Source organism: Sapajus apella, unplaced genomic scaffold (genome assembly GCF_009761245.1).
Source record: "Sapajus apella isolate SASKATOON/1434 unplaced genomic scaffold, GSC_monkey_1.0 scaffold31, whole genome shotgun sequence".
In the NCBI taxonomy this organism is placed as follows: domain Eukaryota; kingdom Metazoa; phylum Chordata; class Mammalia; order Primates; family Cebidae; genus Sapajus; species Sapajus apella.
In genome coordinates, this window is record NW_022436971.1 from 23,794,940 (window position 1) to 23,813,206 (window position 18,267).

The window sequence follows — 18,267 nt, forward strand, 5'->3', positions numbered from 1 at the left end:
ACACTACTGGTGGCAATATAAACTAGTACAGCCACTATGGAAAACAGTGTGGAGATTCCTTAAAGAACTGAAAGTAGAACTACCATTTGATCCAGCAATCCCACTACTGGGTATCTACCCAGAGGAAAATAAGTCATCTATGAAAAAGATGCTTGCACATGCATGTTTATAACAGCATAATTCACAATTGCCAAACTGTGGAACCAACCCAAATGCCCATCAATCAACAAATGGATAAAGAAACTGGTATATATATATACACGATGGAATACTCAGCCATAAAAAGGAATGAATTAGTGGCATTTGCAGTGGCCTGGATGAGACTGGAAACTATTATTGTAAGTGAAGGAACTCAGGAATGGAAAACAGAACATTGTATGTTCTCACTCATAGTGGGAGCTGGGCTGCAAGAATGACACAGTGGACTTCGGGGACTCGAGGGGAAAGGGTGTGAAGGGGTGAGGGATAAAAGGCTGCAAGCTGGGTGCAGTGTGCACTGCTTGGGTGACGGGCGCACCAAAATCTCACAAATCACCGCTAAAGAACTTACTCATGTAACCAAACACCACTCGTTCCCCAGTAACTTATGAAAATAAAAAAATTCCAACATGAACATAATTCATAATCCACTAACTCCACTTTGTGTTATGTACCTGGAGATACATATTGGTGTGCATGAGGAGGGCTGTGTAGCTTTCAGGTGTTTGGCACGTTCATAGCTACAGATTTCCTGCGGTGGATGGGGGGTTTGCAGCACACAGGGGAACATCATCTGGCTGGCCACATCCCCACTCCGCTGAGACCAGGAGCAAGGGCCTCCGACTGTCCCTCCTGCCTTGACAAACACAAATTACCCCAATAGCAGCTGCAGACTTGTGAGAATGAGTCCTCCTCCTTCTCCTCAGGCTGCTTTTGACCTGCTCTTCCCCAAACCAGCTAAACTCCAGGAGGGCCCCAAAGGTGGAACCCCCACGAAGACAGTTCTCCCAGCACAGCTCCCCATCCAAGGTGCTCCCTCCTTGCTGGGCATCCCTAATCACCCCAACCCCTCTCAGGCATCTAGGCTACCAGCAAAACAGCAGTAACAATGCACATTCACTGAATTCCTTCTCCAAGCCTCGTTTTGCAAATTTGATGTCATTTAATTTTAACTGCTACATTATTAGGTGGGAAATACACTCTTTTTACATACAACAAACCTATACACACACAGCTAATAAGTTACAAGGCAAGCCTGGAACCCAAGGCCTGAGAGAGAACAGGGGCCAGGCTCCACGGCCTCTCCAGGCTGCATAATGCAGTCATTTCTGCAGAGATTCTACTTGGGAGCCGCTTAGCTGGGAATGTGGGCCTCTGCTTGGCAGACTGTTCATTGCTGGAGATACAGGTGCCTCTGCAGGACCTAATAGCTCCAGTGTTAACAGATGAGACCTCTGGGGTCCTGGGTGGTCAAGAATGAACACTAGGGCAAGGCGCAGTGATTCACACTTGTAATCCCAGCACTCTGGGAGGCAGAAGCGAGTAGATCACGAGGTCAGGAGATCAAGACCAGCCTAGCCAACACAGTGAAACCCAGTCTCTAATAAAAATAAAAAAATTAGTCGGGCGTGGTGGTGCCCACCTGTAATCCCAGGTACTCAGGAGGCTGAGGCAGGAGAATCACTTAAATCTGGGAGGTGGAGGTTGCCGTGAGCTGAGATTGCACCACTGCCCTCCAGCCTGGGCAACAGAGTGAGACTTCATCTCAAAAAAAAAAAAAAAAAAAAAGAATGAGCTCCAGATCAGAGGTTCATGCAGTGGGGGCCACTTTGGGGATGCCTGGGGAGGAAGCTCCTCAGAGAAGAGCAAGGGGCCCTCAGTCGTCTAGGGTCTGGGCCCCAGCATGTGAGAGAGAGTGACCTCCTCCCAGGGACACAGGCTGGACCTGGCTGAAATTCAGTTTCTGATTGACACAGTTTCTATGGTGCTCCTTTCCCCATTTCCCCCTAAAATTATTCCTTTTGGGATATTTTGTTTAGATGCTTTGTTTTTGACCCTTGGGACCCCCTTTGCAGATGCCCAGAATTATGTGACTGCTGGTTCCTGTGGCTGTCCTGACCATCAGGTAAAGATCTTCCAGGGACAAGCCTGTCTTCCTTCTCAGCCTGCCCAGTACATATCATAGCATGGCCTAGAATAATTGCCAGTGAAGATTTATTGAATGAATCTTAGAGGACATGAGCCTGAAACCTTCTGTGCTTCTGAGTAGAAAATGTCCCTTGTTACCTTCAAGGCTGGTTTCCAGAGAGAAGTAATTAAAATCCTACCTGTATTGTCCTTTCTTTTCTGGTAAGAGCGAACATTTGTGCAACATTAATGGAGACTATGTCTGCAATCTCTATCAAACTCCCACCTGCACCTCCACTGTGACTTAGCGATCTTACGCTAGATCATCAGGTATGCACACGTGTGCAAAGACTGAGGGCCAAGTGTGCTCTCTGCTTCATTACTTGTGACAGGATGAAACAGCAACCAAGCAGAAGGCAACTCAGGCTCATTAATAAGAGAAGTGGTGAGATAGATTATAATGCACACACAAATGGAATATTAAGAAATTATAAACGATTGCATTTCTGTTCACTTCATGTTGTGTAGACATGCATAAGAACCACTGCTGAGTGGGACACGCGTGAGAACCACTGCTGAGTGGGACGCGCGTGAGAATCATTGCTAAGTGGTCCTTACCAGGTACTGAGCATGCACACGGTGTGACACAGAGGACGTAAAAAAGCACAGGCACATATGGGATCATATGCTGTAAATACACACATGCCCACAAGCTATCATAAATGCATTAAACACACATGGTCACACACTATCTTATGATATACATACATGTGCCCACACACACACACACCACCTTATATGCCATATACACATGTGCCCACACACTACCATATGTGCCATATACACGTGCCCACACACTGTTATATGCTATGTACACACATGCCCACATACTACCATATATGCTGTATACACATCTGCCCACACGCTATCATAAATGCCATATATATGTGTGCTCAGTAATTTCCAGTGGGATTCACAGGACATTCACACTGTTACCCCAGGGAATAGGACAAAAGAAACAGACTATCATGTTATATTTTATACTATTCTGTTTGACATTTTAAATAGCACTTAGTTTCATAATAAATGTAAAAACGTTTTCTAAAACTTACCTGTATGGGGAAACATGGGTTTTGGTTCTCACAGGTCACCTGGCAGTCAGCCCCTCCTGCGAAGGCAGCCTTGCTGGTGCTCTGCGGTGTGAACGCGATGTCATGGTCAATATATTGTCCCCATGCTATCAGGAGGTCGGAATAGTGGTCATCGTCTGTGACAACCTCGTTTGAAACTTGAATGACCTGTCGTGTCACCTCCCGGACCTGCATGGGAAGAGGCCATGGGTCAGGACCTAGAAGGGCCCTACTGTAGCAGAAAGATGACCCTTTGGGATCACGTGCTTCCTGGTGTGGTTCTTGTCCACAGAACTGCAGGTGCTCCTAGGAGAGCTGTACTCTGGAGTTAGGGCAGGTGGAGCATGAACTTTGAATACAGACACCCTGGGCTCGAATCCCTGCCCTGATTTGTGGTGGCTTGAGGGCCTGGCATTGACTTTCCTCAGTCCTCATTTCCTCATCTGCAAATTAATACGGAAAGGTTGAGCTTTCAGGGTTGTTGTGGGATTAAGTGAAGAGTCATTTACGAAACAGCCAGGCTTCGGGATGGTTGACTCCATGCTGCAGAGGGCAGAGCCTCCAGCCACAGGCCCTGAAACCTGAGGGAGTTTGCCCGGTTGGATTTCCACATGGGGCAGGAGCTGGGACCCCCTTTCCCTTCTCCACCCACACATCTGTTGCTGTTATGTTTGAGGCCATTCTGCCAGGGCATCTGGAGAGCAGACAGCTGGCTTCCCCATCTCACAGGTTAGGTCCAGAGGGAGAGGAATCCGTTCTGGATGGATCTTACCCTGAGCCTCTCCTATCTGATGTGGATGATTTCCATGATGAGATTTGGATTGGGTTTTGGACTTAGAGTTGGTGCTATAATGGGATGGGATTTGGGGGAGTCTTGGGATGACATGAGCTTGTTATGCTTGTGGACTAGGTGTGAATCTTGGAGGGTCAGTGGGTCAGAAAAATGCCTTCCACCACCCACTCGCTAATCCTTGGAGCCTGCAGATGCAATTACATTAAGGGCCTTGAGACGAGGAGACTGTCCTGGGTCTCCATGAGTGTCCAATCTAGTCACGTGGGTCCTTAAAGTTGGAGGCCCTCTCCTGACCACAGGTGGAGACCTGACTCTAAACAAAGGCACAGAGACAGACAACGTTGCTGGCTTTTAAGTGGGGGCCATGAGCCAGGGGCTGTGGGCAGTTCCAGAAGCTGGAAATCTCCAGGAAAGGGATTCTCCCCTGAAGGCCCCAGAAGGAACCAGCCTTGTGACACCTTGATTTGGGCCCAGCGAGACATCAGACACTGACCACGAAACTGGAAGAGGATGTTAGGTTGGTTTCTGCCAGTAAAGTTGGAGTAATTTGTCACAGCTCAGTAGGAAACGAACACAATTTATATTTAAGGACTTGAACTCTGATTTTTCTCAGTAGTGAAATAATTCTTAGCAAACATGGGTTTATAGAATCACAGTCTTGTAATACTGAGAGTTCAAAAGCTTCAGGGGTTGGACTGCTCTACTGTTGAGCCTGGGGTGGGTAAGACAGTGTTATCCCATTTTAGGGATTGTCCAACTGAGGCCAAGAAGGCAAGTTACTCACAGAGAGTCCGTGCGAACAGAGCGTGAACCCAGTGAACCCAATCGCCCCGGCCCTGCTGCTGGGAGCACCAAGCTGCCCTCAGCGACTCAGCCTCCAGCTCTTTCCAGGGCTGCTCACAGCTTCTGGGAACACTGAGTCCTATTCCTATGCTGGCTTTCATAGGAGAACTCTGCGCTGGTGTGTCTGTCCACGGCTGGTCTGAGTCAGACCTGAGTCCTACCACTGGCACTCTTTGGGCTGAACAGAACATCCACTGCAGTATTTCTGGATAATCTCATCACTGAACATGCACAAGAGCAAGCAGACTGAACTGAATAGTTAAACTGCAAGCAAAATGACCCATTTGCTGACCAAAGAGACCAGTCGATTCTACTAGGCTATGACTATTCGGCAAATAAATTCACCTCTGGGAGCAAAGTGATTATCTTTACATAAATGAGTGTATTGATGAACTAATAATCATCTTTGGGTGTACCTAGGCCACGTGATGAATAAAGGCACTTACCTGAAAGCACTGAAGTGATTTTCAGGAGACAAATGTGAGGGTTGAGAAAACCTAATTTAAATCTGCAGGGCTCCACTCACTAAGAGATTTTAGTCTCCCTGAGCCTTGGCTCCTAAGCCACAGGGCAGAGACAGCGATAGCTACATCACAGGGAGGCTGGGGGGATCTGAAGGAACTGCACGTGACACCCAGCACAAGCAAGAGCCCAGTAAGAGGCTACTGCCCTCCCTCAGCATCACAGAACCCAGTCTTAGTCCAGGGTAGCAGCATCCGAGTACCCACCGGGGGCAAGGGGAACCCATTGTGTAAGAAGCCAGGGTTCCAGCCTCGGGGCTGACTGAAGCCATCCTCGTAGACTGGAGGGAGCCATCGAGCCAGGGCTGTGTTGGAGGCTCCCCATCTGGGGTGGTCTCTGCAGAGACAAACACATGGATGTGTTTGAGACGGGGGAGCAGAACACAGAAGCAGTGAGTCCCAGATACAAGGTGCCATTCTCAGGGAGAGTAAGTGGGGTCTCTCAGGAGGCCCAAGGGGCACAGCTCCCCAGAAGACCCGAAAGGCTTCCTGGAGGCCCAGGTCATGGCTGGCTTCAAGGGAGCTCATCCCAGAGCCTTGCTTCCCACAGGCACCCACTCCTGGGCTGAGCACATGCTGCCTGGAGTGGCTGCCTGCAGGGTGCCTTCCCACTCCCTTTCAGGAAAGTTTCTCCTACTGTTTCCCCAAGGAGGGTCTCCCACCCTTCTAGAATGTACCAGGGGCAGTTCTCTGGAGGACAGAAGCTTCTGGTACTCCAAACAAAGAGGTCATTTGAAATCCTGTGGCATCAAATATCCTTTAATCAAAGCACCATGAAGCCACCAGGTATCCCGCCTGTGCTCGCCCTGTGCAAGCGTCCAGACGAACTTGCCGGAACTGAGGAATCGCTGGAGTTTTCTGACTTCAGAAGCAAGATGGTTGTCAAAGGAATCATTAATACATGAATTTGAAATAAAAATAAAATAAGTAAAATAAGTTAAAAATACAGAGAGAGAGGGAGAGAAAGCTGCAGTTGGCTGTTTGGTGTGGCGACGAGAATGGATTCGGCCAACGGGGTGCGTGGTGACGTTTCCCATGAGTAGGGTCACCTGCACTCTCGTCCTGGTGGTCAAAATATATTCTGGCAAAAATGTATTGGATACATTATAAGGTAAATGTGTGTTGAATATTTTGATTTCACACCTACTCACGAGTGTGCTGTGTTAAGCAAGGTTCCCCCGTGGAAGGGGTGCAGGCGCAATTGACAGTCACTTGATATGTCTTGGAGCATTCTATAGAAATTGAGAAAATAAAAGACTAAAGATTGGTAACTAATCCTTGTACAAATCAGGTATTTTCCAATATTTTGTTTAAAAATTTGGAGGACACTGTTATTGAATTGCTTGCCAATACATGAATCAAAATAATTTTAATGATAGCTCATTATCTGTTCATTTTCTTCGGTATCTCAGGAGTTTTGAGGGCCAGATGGCATTCCTGTGAGAAAGCTTTTCCCAGCGACCAGCCACAGGTTTCTAGGCACCCTCCACCTGCAAAGGTAAGAGTCATCGCAGGGCTGCTGCCAAACTCTCTCATCTACAGCGGGTAGGGCAAGCGTGTAATTCCAAACCCGAGTGGAATGCTTTTGAGGAGGCAGGAGCACTCGATATTGATAATTTTGCTAGGATAGAAGGCATAAAAAGGAAATGTCTCAGGTAACCAGGATGCACGGCCCCTTGGCCAACAGGTGACGGTCACAAACTGATGAAGGAACTAACAAACTCCACGCATCTCATCAACAAACTAATTCCAATGAATATTTATCTCTATGCATAAAAATTATCAACATTTGCCATATATCCATGCTGATTAAATAGCGTTCCAACAACATGTAAAAAATAACTCAGTCTTGAAGAAAACGATGAACACTGAGACCATTGTGCTCACTGAAGAGTCTAAATATGAAATTTAAATTCATAACATATAAAAATGTAACATACAAAATAAAAAATTCAAATATATACATGCATGATAAGACTATATGAATGTGAATATGGAAACGAATGTACCAAATATATAACATGAACGCAAATATCTGTACAGCATAGTAAAGAAATATGTGAAAAATATTAAAAATAAAGGACTTTCAAGGATAAAATATTTTACGTTTGGAAGAAAATGGCTCAATTTACAAGGCATAAATTATTCTGGATTTGGAAGAAAATGTGAGGGAATTAGAATATAAAAAATCAATTCAAAGAGCAAAAAAAAAAAAAGAATTTTTTGTTGTAATACAGCAGGCTCCTTTGTTATAGTTTGGTTTGGTCTAACATGGTCATGACACCAGGGTTCCACTGGCATTTGTCAGTCAAAGCTGTGTGGAAATAACCAGCTCTGGGGTTCTATGTGCGGTGGCGCGCGTGAGTCTGCAGAGGTTGAGGGTGCATCACGGCAGCTGGCACTGGAAGGCTTTGCGAGGCATGTGACAAACGCGTCGGGTGTGACTAGGATGTAGGCTTTGAAAATCCCTTCATGAATCTGCTGTGTACACACTCGGAAAATACAAGCAGTGAAGTCTGCAAGAATCATGACAAGACAAATAACTTTTTAAAACATTTGGCATGCTTGGGAATATAAGTATTCAAAACTTAGCTGTTTTGTCTCTAAATTACCATCACCTTTATGCTTATAACATAACTTAGTCATTTGTATTAAAATGACTGATTTTTTTGGAATGCCCTTGCTGAGATGAGAGGTCAATTCAGATGATCAGGGGACTGAGAGTTTTATGTCTGGTTTACAACACAAACAAACACACAGACACAGACACACACACACACACACACACACACACACACACACAGACACACGCACCTTGGTTGCCACCTCATATGTTGTACAAAACATTAAATGAGATGGATCACAGACATAAATGTGACATGCAAACAGTAATGTTTTCCAGAGAAAACACAAGAAAAATATCTTCACATCCTTCACAGAAAGCAAGATTCTTAAACACAACAAAAGAAGTTTTCTTGACGTGAAATAAGCAATTGATAAATGGGACTTCATTAAAAATATAAACAACTTTTCTTTAAAAGACAGCACAGAGAGTGAAAAGGCCAATCTCAGCTGGGAGAAGATATTTGTAAAATATATTTCTCACTAAAGACATATTTAGAAAATATGAGCACCTATAAATCAAAAAAGGCCCATTAAAAAATGGAAAAAATGTTTCAGCTGGCACATCCCCAAAAAGGGTCTCCAAATGGCCAATGAATGTATTTTAAAAGTAATCAGGATAATTAGTCATCAGGAAAATGTAAAGTTAAACCACAGGAAATGCCACCTTCCCCTCTTAAATGAAAGGGCTCACAGTGACAGGGATTGGTGAGGGCTGTGGGGCTCTTACCCTTTGCTCCTGGGAATGTGGATTGGAGCAGCCACTGGCAGCACTGACCAGTGCTCAGCAGAGAGGCGCCCATGCCTCCCCTGTCTACCTCAGCAAGCCAGGAGCAACTAAAGTCCACGGTGAGTGGAGGTGGAGAAGCCAGGCCCAGTAATTACTATCTAACTTCCTTCCTAGAAAAGCCAGCTCAGGAAACACCAGCCATGGTGACGAAGATCAAAACAGTGGTCACCTCTGGGGAGGCCTCAAAATCTGGGAGGGGCCAGAAGGCAGCCTCTGGGGTGTAAAGTCCTCCACCCGCATCTGGGGGTGCAGGCCCTTGGGAGACTCGGCTACCTGTGCCTCCAGATTCGCCCCCAGCCCTGAGTAAGCTGTACCCCAATTGAACAGTAGGAATCCACTCACAGCCACTATGGCAGCGATGGGTTCTATCCACTGCGCCACTTTTGTGAGACATAGTACTTTACCGCAGTAGTTCCTCAGATCAAAACTCAATTTTTGTTTGTCTGTTTGTTTTAGAGATGAGGTCTTGCCTTGTTGCCCAGGTTGGTCTTGAGTTCCTGGGCTCAAGTGATCCCCCAACTTCAGCCTCCCAAAGTGCTGGGATTACAGGCATGAGCCACCATGCCCAGCAGGAAATAATGCAATTTTTCAAAGATAAATTACATCTCGTCAAGAATCAAGACTCACAGAATCTTTGAAGAAAAGGGCTTCAAAGGTGGACATTATTTACATAAACAGTTGCTGACTTTGAAGCATTATTGCTCCCAAGTATTTCTGCTGCCATGATTTCACTTCAGCCTCATGACAGCTCTGTGAACAAGCATCACTATCTTTGCCATTTTCCAGATGCGGAGAATTGGAGAATCAAAGACATGAACTCTAAGCGGCTTATAACTGGCAGAGTGGTGGCTGGAATCTTGTATTCTATTTCAGAATAGGATGGCTTTTCTATTATGCACAGGAATGTGAGCACTTTTTCAACACACAGAGAAGTTTTATCACATACATCACATATACATAATCAGTATCACATATATCAACATAAAACTAAAGGCAAATTCTACATAAAGAATCTAGGTGGATTAATAAAATTTATCATATAAATATTATACTATCACATATATTTGTATTTATGCATAATCATATGTAATACACTGTCTAACATTGCATGTGATAAGACAGTCCACTGCTTTAGACTACAGAGCAAACAGTGGCTTGTGGCACCTTTGTTTTCTAGATACTGTGTCACACAGATCTCCACAATGACCCCACTGCCTCTGGAGGCCTGGCCAAGAGTGATTCCACCCTGACTGCAGCTGTTTCCAGCAGCTGAGAGGCTTCAGTCCTTCAGTAGCCCTCCCCTACTTCATCTGTATTAGTCTGTTGTCATGCTGCTGATAAAGATGAACCCAAGACTGGGAAGAAAAGAGGTTTAATGGACTTATGGTTCCATGTGGCTGGGGAGGCCTCACAGTCATGGTGGAAGGCAAGGAGGAGCAGGTCACATCTTACATGGATGGCAGAGGGCAGGAAGAGAGCTTGCGCAGGGGAACTCCCCCGTATAAAACTGTCAGATCTCCTGAGACTCACCATCATGAGACAGCACAGGAAAGACCCGCCCCCATGATTCATTTACCTCCCACCAGGTCCCTCCCACAAACCCACGGGAATTCAAATGAGATTTGGGTGGGGACACAGCTGGCTATATCAGCATCCCACCCTGGAGCACTTGATTTTTAAAATAGAATTTATCTTATCTCTAGGCTGATGCCAAGCACACACTGAAACCCAAATTTCTGCAGGATATTCTCAGGCCCTGGGGATTCTGTTCTCCGCCGACGCTGGCTGGCTGCTTCCCGCAAGGGGAACCTGCGAGTGACATGAGCCCTGCCCAGACCCAGCTGGTCTTCCACAAAAACACACAGGTGGGGAACAGCGGCCTCGGGTGGCTGGGAGTGCAGGAGAGGCAAGATCCTGGATCTGAGGCCAGGATGATGAAGAGGTTTCCCCAGGTTGGTAACAGAAACAGAAAGAAGCTGGAAATCCTTTAAATGATACCAGCAAAACACCTTCATCCCAAACGCACAACTATCAACAGCATTCCTCTGAGTATAAATCTTCAGCTTTATACTCAGAGAGTCAAAAAAATTTTAAAGGACAAGTTTGCTATGTATGCACACGCACTCATGTGTTAAAAAATAGAGGCTTATACAAAGATCTGATAATTTCCTTTAGGACAAAGTGAAAAGAAAAAAAGACTCAAAATTTATAAGGAGCCTGCTCCATTCCCTTTCAACAAGGTGCCTCCTGCAGCACTCACCACGTTATACAAACAAGAAGGAGCCTGCCCCATTTTCTTCCAACATGGTAGCTCCTGCAGCACTGACTACACCACACAAACAAGAAGAAGCCTGCCTCATTCTATTCCAACATGATAGCTACTGAAGCAGTGACCACATTACACAAACAAAAAGGAGCCTGCCCCATTTTCTTCCAATACTGTAGCTCCTGCAGCACTGACCACATCAAACAAACAAAAAATCCTGGTGAAATGGTGAAAAAAAATCATTTTTCCCACTACTTATTGAGTAATTTTATGTGATATGTCTTAGGCAATTAGGAAAATACCAACAAAGGAAAAACCAACCTTAGAAACCCATCATCCATTTGTGACATGTGTATATTACACCGTAAAGCAAGAAAACTAGTAGAAATGAATGAGTTTTAAAAATCCACCATTTATACATTTAGAATTTCAAAAGTTAATTCCAAGTAACATTTGTCTTAAAGATGCCATTGCAGCCAACACCCAAGGTCGCTTGCAAATACAGCACAGTGGCGGCAGTGGCTGGCGCAGGACCAGAAATGACCTTTAGGAAGGAACAAGAGATCAGGGAAAGAAAACGTGCAGCCAAGTTAGATCCAAAAGAAAGACAGTAACAAAACAAAATCCAAACGCAGTAAGAAAGAAACGTGTGAAATTTTAGACAATAAAAGGGAAACACAAAATCGTGGAAATGATTAATATGAGAACTAATTACTCGAAACCTTTTGAGGAATGTTGACCCTTGATGAGCCTCACACATAAAAATCCTAACTCACTGCAGATGACCAACGTGCCCTTCACAATTGGAAGAAAAATGCATCATCTGACCCAGCAATGATACAGAAGCAAAGCTTTGTCACCAGAATTAAGCAAAAGGAATGTACATTCTCTAAGTTAAAAACAGTGTGTCAGAAACAATTCTGTCTTAATTCTTTAATCCCATATGTGAAAAACCAAAGCAAGCCTAAACAAAGCAAACGGGAAACATGTTGACTGGAAGTTGCAACAGCGATTCTAAAATGTATTCGGATTTTTAGGATCACGTAAAGAAGCCCCTGTAGTCATATGTCCTATAAGACACACACCATCAGGACAGCTCTGTGGTGATGTGCTGAGAATATTGCCTAGGGACCTCCTGCACGGAGTGTGAAGCTGAAAATTTCCCCCAAGGTAGCCGGCACACTAGTCAAGAAACGATAAATAGAAACACAACCAAACCCAGGCCAGAGAGCTGCTGCCATGCAAGGGCACGGTCACAGTCTCTCCGGGTGCCTGGAGAGGCCAGAGCACCTCTCCTGGGGCAGGAAGGGTCCTAGTGAGTCCGCACCAGCCCAGGCAAGGATGGGAAGGTGTGGGTGGGCACTCAGGGGCTGGTCACCGAGAGGGACGCTGAAGAAGCTTAGGAAGCCACTGGAGGGGAAGTTAGCAATTTAGTGAGCATGGGGGAAGTTCTGGGAACTCAGGGCTGATGAAGGCAAAAGATAGGACCGGGGGAGGCAGAGAGGCACACACACCTTTGGGGTGGTTCTTGGGCACAGGTGCAGAAGAGGGGGCATTCTTCAAGGCAGGGGCCATCCAGAGGCTAAGGCGAGGGACCACCACCCAGATGGGTGGCAAGGAACTCACGGTGGGGTATCAGAGGGTCTCCGTGTCTGCTGATTACTCGGCAACATGGTGAGGTAGAGGGGGAGTCTCTGGGCAGAGGCAGCAGTGACCGGGGTCTGATGACCGGGAGGCCGTGTCTTACCAATGCTGGGAGAGGTTTTGTGGAACATGCAAAGAGGTCGGCTCCAAGCGGCTAAAAGTCTGCTTGTCTGGGCCATTTTTTATCTCAATTGGACATGTATAAATTTGAGCTTGGTCCTGGTGGGTTTTGGCACTAACAGGTCTCAGCATGCAAAGAAAAAATGAACCACCCAAGACTTGCCAATGCCATCTGCTGTGAGACTTGTTAACACTGTCTGCTGTTTAGAGGTGTTGAACACATTCAGGAAGTATGAAGACCCCCTGATTCTAAAGATAATCGTGCTTAGGAATGCAGAATTCAATGTTTTATATTTCTTTAATAAAATCACAAGTATGTGGAAGAGAAAAGCAAACAACACCCGAAACCCATTCAGAGAGCAGCCCCAGCCCCACACCTTCACCACCACCATCCCAGGAGTCCCCAGCCTCAACATGCACCTGCAGGTTAGAACCCGCTCTGCTCTGCTGAAGACCTTGCTCCTCCCGTGTAGTCCAAGCCATCCTCACTCTGGCCTCTGGCTCAACAATGCACCTACCTCATCCCCTCCTCCACCCAGCCCCGCCCCCCCCCCCCCACCCCTCCCCCCCCCAGCCCAGTCCCTCCCGCCCCACCCCTCCTCCACCCAGTCCAGTCCCTCCAGCCCCACTCCTCCTCCACCCAGCCCAGTCCCTCCGGCCCCACCCCTCCTCCACCGGGACGTGGTCTCCCCAGCCATGCATCCCACCAGACATCTCAGTGTCCTGTACTCCCAGGCATCACCTCCTTCTGTGCATCCTTTGTCTACACCTGTGTCTCCCACTGAGCTCTGAGGACAGGAGATGTGCCATCTCCAGCTCTGAGCCCACTTTCCTGGATAAGCGCAGACCTCCCAGGATTCGGGGCAGGAGGTGTGGACAGCAGGCTACTGTGTGGTCCGCGTTCAGCACGGGCTGCCTCTTACAGCTGGGGCTCCACGGTCCTAAGATCTGGTCCTTACATGTGGCCAGGTTATGCGTTCCTGCCTTGGGTCTACACACAAGCTCCTACAGCTCAGAGAATGGAAACAAACTGCCCTCTGACAGGTGGCGATTCCAGTTTTCAAATCCAGGGCCATCCAGTTACAAAGCTGCTGTTCTTAACCACCATCAAACACCCAGGACTCCGATTCCTGTCCATTGTACCAAGGCCCCTGCACTCTGTCTCAGGACACTGCCGGTCCAGGCCAGAGCTCTGCCTGGGTCCTGCTGATTCCTCTCTCAGGGGAGGGAGATGTCTCCCTTCTGACCTCAGCACACCCAGCAGCCAGGAGCGGGAGTCCCCTCGAGGAGCTCCTCCATGCTAAGCAACTTTGCTGTGTGCGTCGGTGAATGCCAAGCCTGCAGTCACCCTGGTGCCGCAAGATTCTCACAAAGCTTCTAGGTGATCCCAGGGTGCACTGCTTCCCCAGGCCCCACAGGAGCCACAACCCCGGCTGCTCTCCCCCACCCCTCTGTGTGTCAAAGGCTGTGTGTTTCAGCCCAAACGTGTCCACCTCTTTCCCACCTTTGCAAAGCCGTCTCCCCTACTCTGTGGGCCATTTGGGAAATCCCCGCTCATCCTTTAAGATTTGCCTCACTCCCATAGCACCATCTTCAGAAAACTATTCTGAACCCTAGACTGAATCCCACGCCTCTGTGTGTGGCCAGAGCCCCTGTCTACCTGCTGCCATTGTGGACCCAAGGAGGTGGGCAGATCTGAACTCACTCCGAGTGCAGTGGGGACTGAGGGAGGGCGTAGAGAAGGAGGGTGCTGAGATGGTGTGGGTCTCGACAGGGAGCGTGAACGAGGAAAGCAAGAGTTAAATCAGGAGAACCAGGGAGGGGACCACCGCACGATGGCGGCTGGCTGATTATTTCAGCTTCACCTTAGGTGGCAAGGAGTGGAGAGGACTCATTTTGGAGGTTAAAGGGACAGTCTTAGAGGTGCATTGGAGACAATGGGTATGGGAGTTACTGGAATCAAGGATGGTGCTTAAGCACGTATTAGGCGAACAGTGGTAGAATTTGTAGGTTTAGGAAGTTAAGTGAACGGCGGTGGCATTTATGGGTTTAGGAAGTTCAGAGTGCCCTATAAGCCTCTATGTGGATGGGCATTGTGGCCGGAATGACTGCTGCTCGGCACGCTGATGAGGCACCCCCAGGCCTGCAGCAGGCGGCGTCGGGGAATCCCAGGGCAGGAATGGGGTGCTCAGGGCTGGGCACTGATCCACCCGTGGAGGCAGAGGCTCCTTCATGATGGCATCTAGTCGTGTTCAGAGCCAACGTTCACCGGAAGTTTAAGAAAATCACAATACCTGTTGTTGCAGGCTCCTGTGATGAGTCTGTATTTGTTGGCCAGGCAAGTGTTTGGGCATTTTGGTGGCAGCATGTACGGCAGGCATCCGGACACATTTGCGACAATGCTCAGCAGATCTTCTGACAAAGCATCTGTGAAAAACAGTAAACCATGAAGTCTGTGCTTGGAATCACAAATCCACCTAGCAAATATTCTACTGCAGTCTCAAAAACGGCTCCAGCACCTGAATTTGGGATTCATATGTAACTGCGGTCATCATTTTTGAAAAAAATCTGCTTTCTCCCTTTACATCAAGTGCTCACTCATTTAATTCCTTTGAGCTTCCTTATTGCTAGAAACGTGGGGTTTTTTAATTTTTATTTTGCTCTGTGATCTTTCAGAAAAGCAATCTAAGAGCTCTCAGTCCCCAGGGGCATAAGCCAGCTACCATCATCCCTCACTGAGCACGTCTCCCGGGCTCACTCATCACAATTGCACAGTCAGGCACATGTGCCTCGTAATGGCCCCAGTGCTTTAGAAGAGAGCAAAGAGTAGAATTTATCCCATACCCCAAGGTAGAAAAACCTTGTCTTGATGAAGATGGTGCACCTATCTATCAAATCTTTCATTTATCCTTTGTATTGATTTTTGGTTCCCTTGTAAATCTTTCCAGATGAGATGAGAGCTCAGAAAACAATTTCCTGTTTTGTTTGCTTGTTTGGTCGGTTCTGTCACTGTAATTTATACGTTATTCAACAAATGAAAGTGAGAGTGGCTTTGTTGTCCATTAACAGAGGTGATCATCGATTACTTCTCCAAGATGCTTTATGTAAATCTTTGATGATAATGCCACAAAACTTTGATTAACCAGATACCAGTGACATTGAGATATTCAACAGAAAAAAATGCCAGGAAGGAATGCATTACATTTGCAGATATGAGAGAAACAAGCTAGTCTTTCAGTCATGAATGCTCACTAGCAATGCAATGCGAAGGGCTCTGTGGGGACAGTTAGGTAAACCCTGGGGCTGCAGTGAGCATTCAGTTAGGGGAGGATCAGCCTTCCTCGAAAACCCGAGCACAGGTTCTTCATGACAGGGAAGTCCTTGAGCAGGTGCATGCAGACAACAAATCTTGTGCGATAGAAAAGAATCACTAGATCACAGTCACGTAATCAGACTAACGTGAAGGAATAGTCTAGAAGGAGAGGCACTGCCATTTCATGGAGTCATTGCTTGGTGATGAAGCAACCAGAAGTAACGGGGAGCATTTTTATGTTCCTTGCATTCTAAATTTTCTAGATTGGCTATGCTTACAACGGAAATCATTTTACAACATTCTAAATTATGGAGTCCTTAAGTTCTCCATGATAGCCTACCCCCCTAAACATCTGTCTCTACAGACCCAGCAACGGGCAAGTGTCTCTAAAACGGGGACGGGAAAGACCCACATCTTCTGACGCCAGGAGCTGCCATTTCCATAGGGGGCCTGGCGGGACCCGTGACAGGACTGTGGACCAAAAGTTCTTGAAAGCATCACTCAGCCACATGTTTGAAAGAAAAGGCATTTCAAATGAATCTAAGGTTGCCATTAAATTAATTAAACTTCACTGTTAAGTTTAGGATTTGAGAATTCTGGTTAGTACTGGTTTAGCCAAGTTTGTCTTATTCTAAAAGCTAAGTACACCAGCACTGAATTGATTTATAGGTAGTTAGAAGGAGGAACTCAGAGGCCAAGTAGCTCATGACACTGCACAGAAAATAATCTTGATTAATTAATTAAAAAGACATTTTGCTTCCTTGCTCCCCATCACAGGAACCACAAATATGCCTTTTGACTGCCTGTGTTACCAGCTCAGTATCTTATGCCCATAGAATGCTTTCTAAAGAGATAAGGAAATGCTGACATTTGCTCCTGGCTTATGCGCTGGCCTTCTGATAGCCGTCAGAGTGAGCAGAGCTACTGTCCTCACCTTAGAGATGAGTAGATTGGCTCTCCAAGGTCCTGGGGAGCTCCACTAAGGCAACAGCAACTCAGTGGGAAGATGGGGCTTCCCACAACACACTGCCTCACACGGCAAGTCCTCTCATTGAAGAGGGTTTATGAAGGAGCTTGCCAAGTTTTAACTAGGAGGAAGGCTATGGGGGTATTCCTAAATTATTTTCTACCATAAATGGATGTTTAGCTTATTGAGCTAATTTTCAAATTTGATTTGAATAGGAGAGAAATAGCTATTTTTCAGAATAACAAAAATAAGATATGGAGACTGTTTGGTAAGCATTTTTTAAAATTCCAGGTTTCGTGCTTTGAAAAAGCTGGAGTCCCAGCCTGCTCGGCCTCAAGTGAAAAACACGCTCTGAACAAGCAAGCCCTGGACAAAGTAACGGTGTCCTCCCTCAGGAGCACCCTTCTAGTGGGGAGATGGGCACGCATTACCGGTGGGGTGCTGTGACTGCTGAGTTTTGGGGAGAGATGCATGCATTACCAGGAGCGCCCTTCTAGTGTGGAGATGGGCACGCATTACCAGTGGAGTGCTGTGACTGCTGAGTTTTGGGGAGAGATGCACGCATTACCAGGAGCGCCTTCTAGTGGGGAGATGGGCACGCATTACCAGTGGAGTGCTGTGACTGCTGAGTTTTGGGGAGAGATGCACGCATTACCAGGAGCGCCCTTCTAGTGTGGAGATGGGCACGCATTACCAGTGGAGTGCTGTGACTGCTGAGTTTTGGGGAGAGATGCACGCATTACCAGGAGCGCCCTTCTAGTGGGGAGATGGGCACACATTAGCAGTGGGGTGCTGTGACTGCTGAGTTTTGGGGAGAGGTGCACGCGTTACCAGGAGTGCCCTTCTAGTGGGGAGATGGGCACACATTAGCAGTGGGGTGCTGTGACTGCTGAGTTTTGGGGAGAGATGCACGCATTACCAGGAGCGCCCTTCTAGTGGGGAGATGGGCACACATTACCAGTGGGGTGCTGTGACTGCTGAGTTTTGGGGAGAGGGGCACGCGTTACCAGGAGTGCCCTTCTAGTGGGGAGATGGGCACACATTAGCAGTGGGGTGCTGTGACTGCTGAGTTTTGGGGAGACGTGCACGCATTACCAGTGGGGTACTGTGACTGCTGAGTTTTGGGGAGACGTGCACGCATTACCGGTGGGG

At 47.1% G+C, this 18,267-nt stretch overlaps 1 protein-coding gene across 2 annotated transcripts in view; it reads right to left on the reverse strand.

Annotated features, from left to right (window-relative positions):
• Window positions 1–18,267, reverse strand: part of TPO (thyroid peroxidase) — a 62,427-nt gene that overhangs the window by 30,986 nt on the left and 13,174 nt on the right. For both annotated transcript variants that reach the window (XM_032294281.1, XM_032294283.1), the window contains exons 5-7: window positions 15,130–15,262; window positions 5,601–5,730; window positions 3,219–3,425 (exon numbers count right to left, since the gene is read on the reverse strand). In XM_032294281.1, the coding sequence (XP_032150172.1) occupies window positions 3,219–3,425; window positions 5,601–5,730; window positions 15,130–15,262 (470 nt within the window). The remainder of the gene's footprint in view (window positions 1–3,218; window positions 3,426–5,600; window positions 5,731–15,129; window positions 15,263–18,267) is intronic.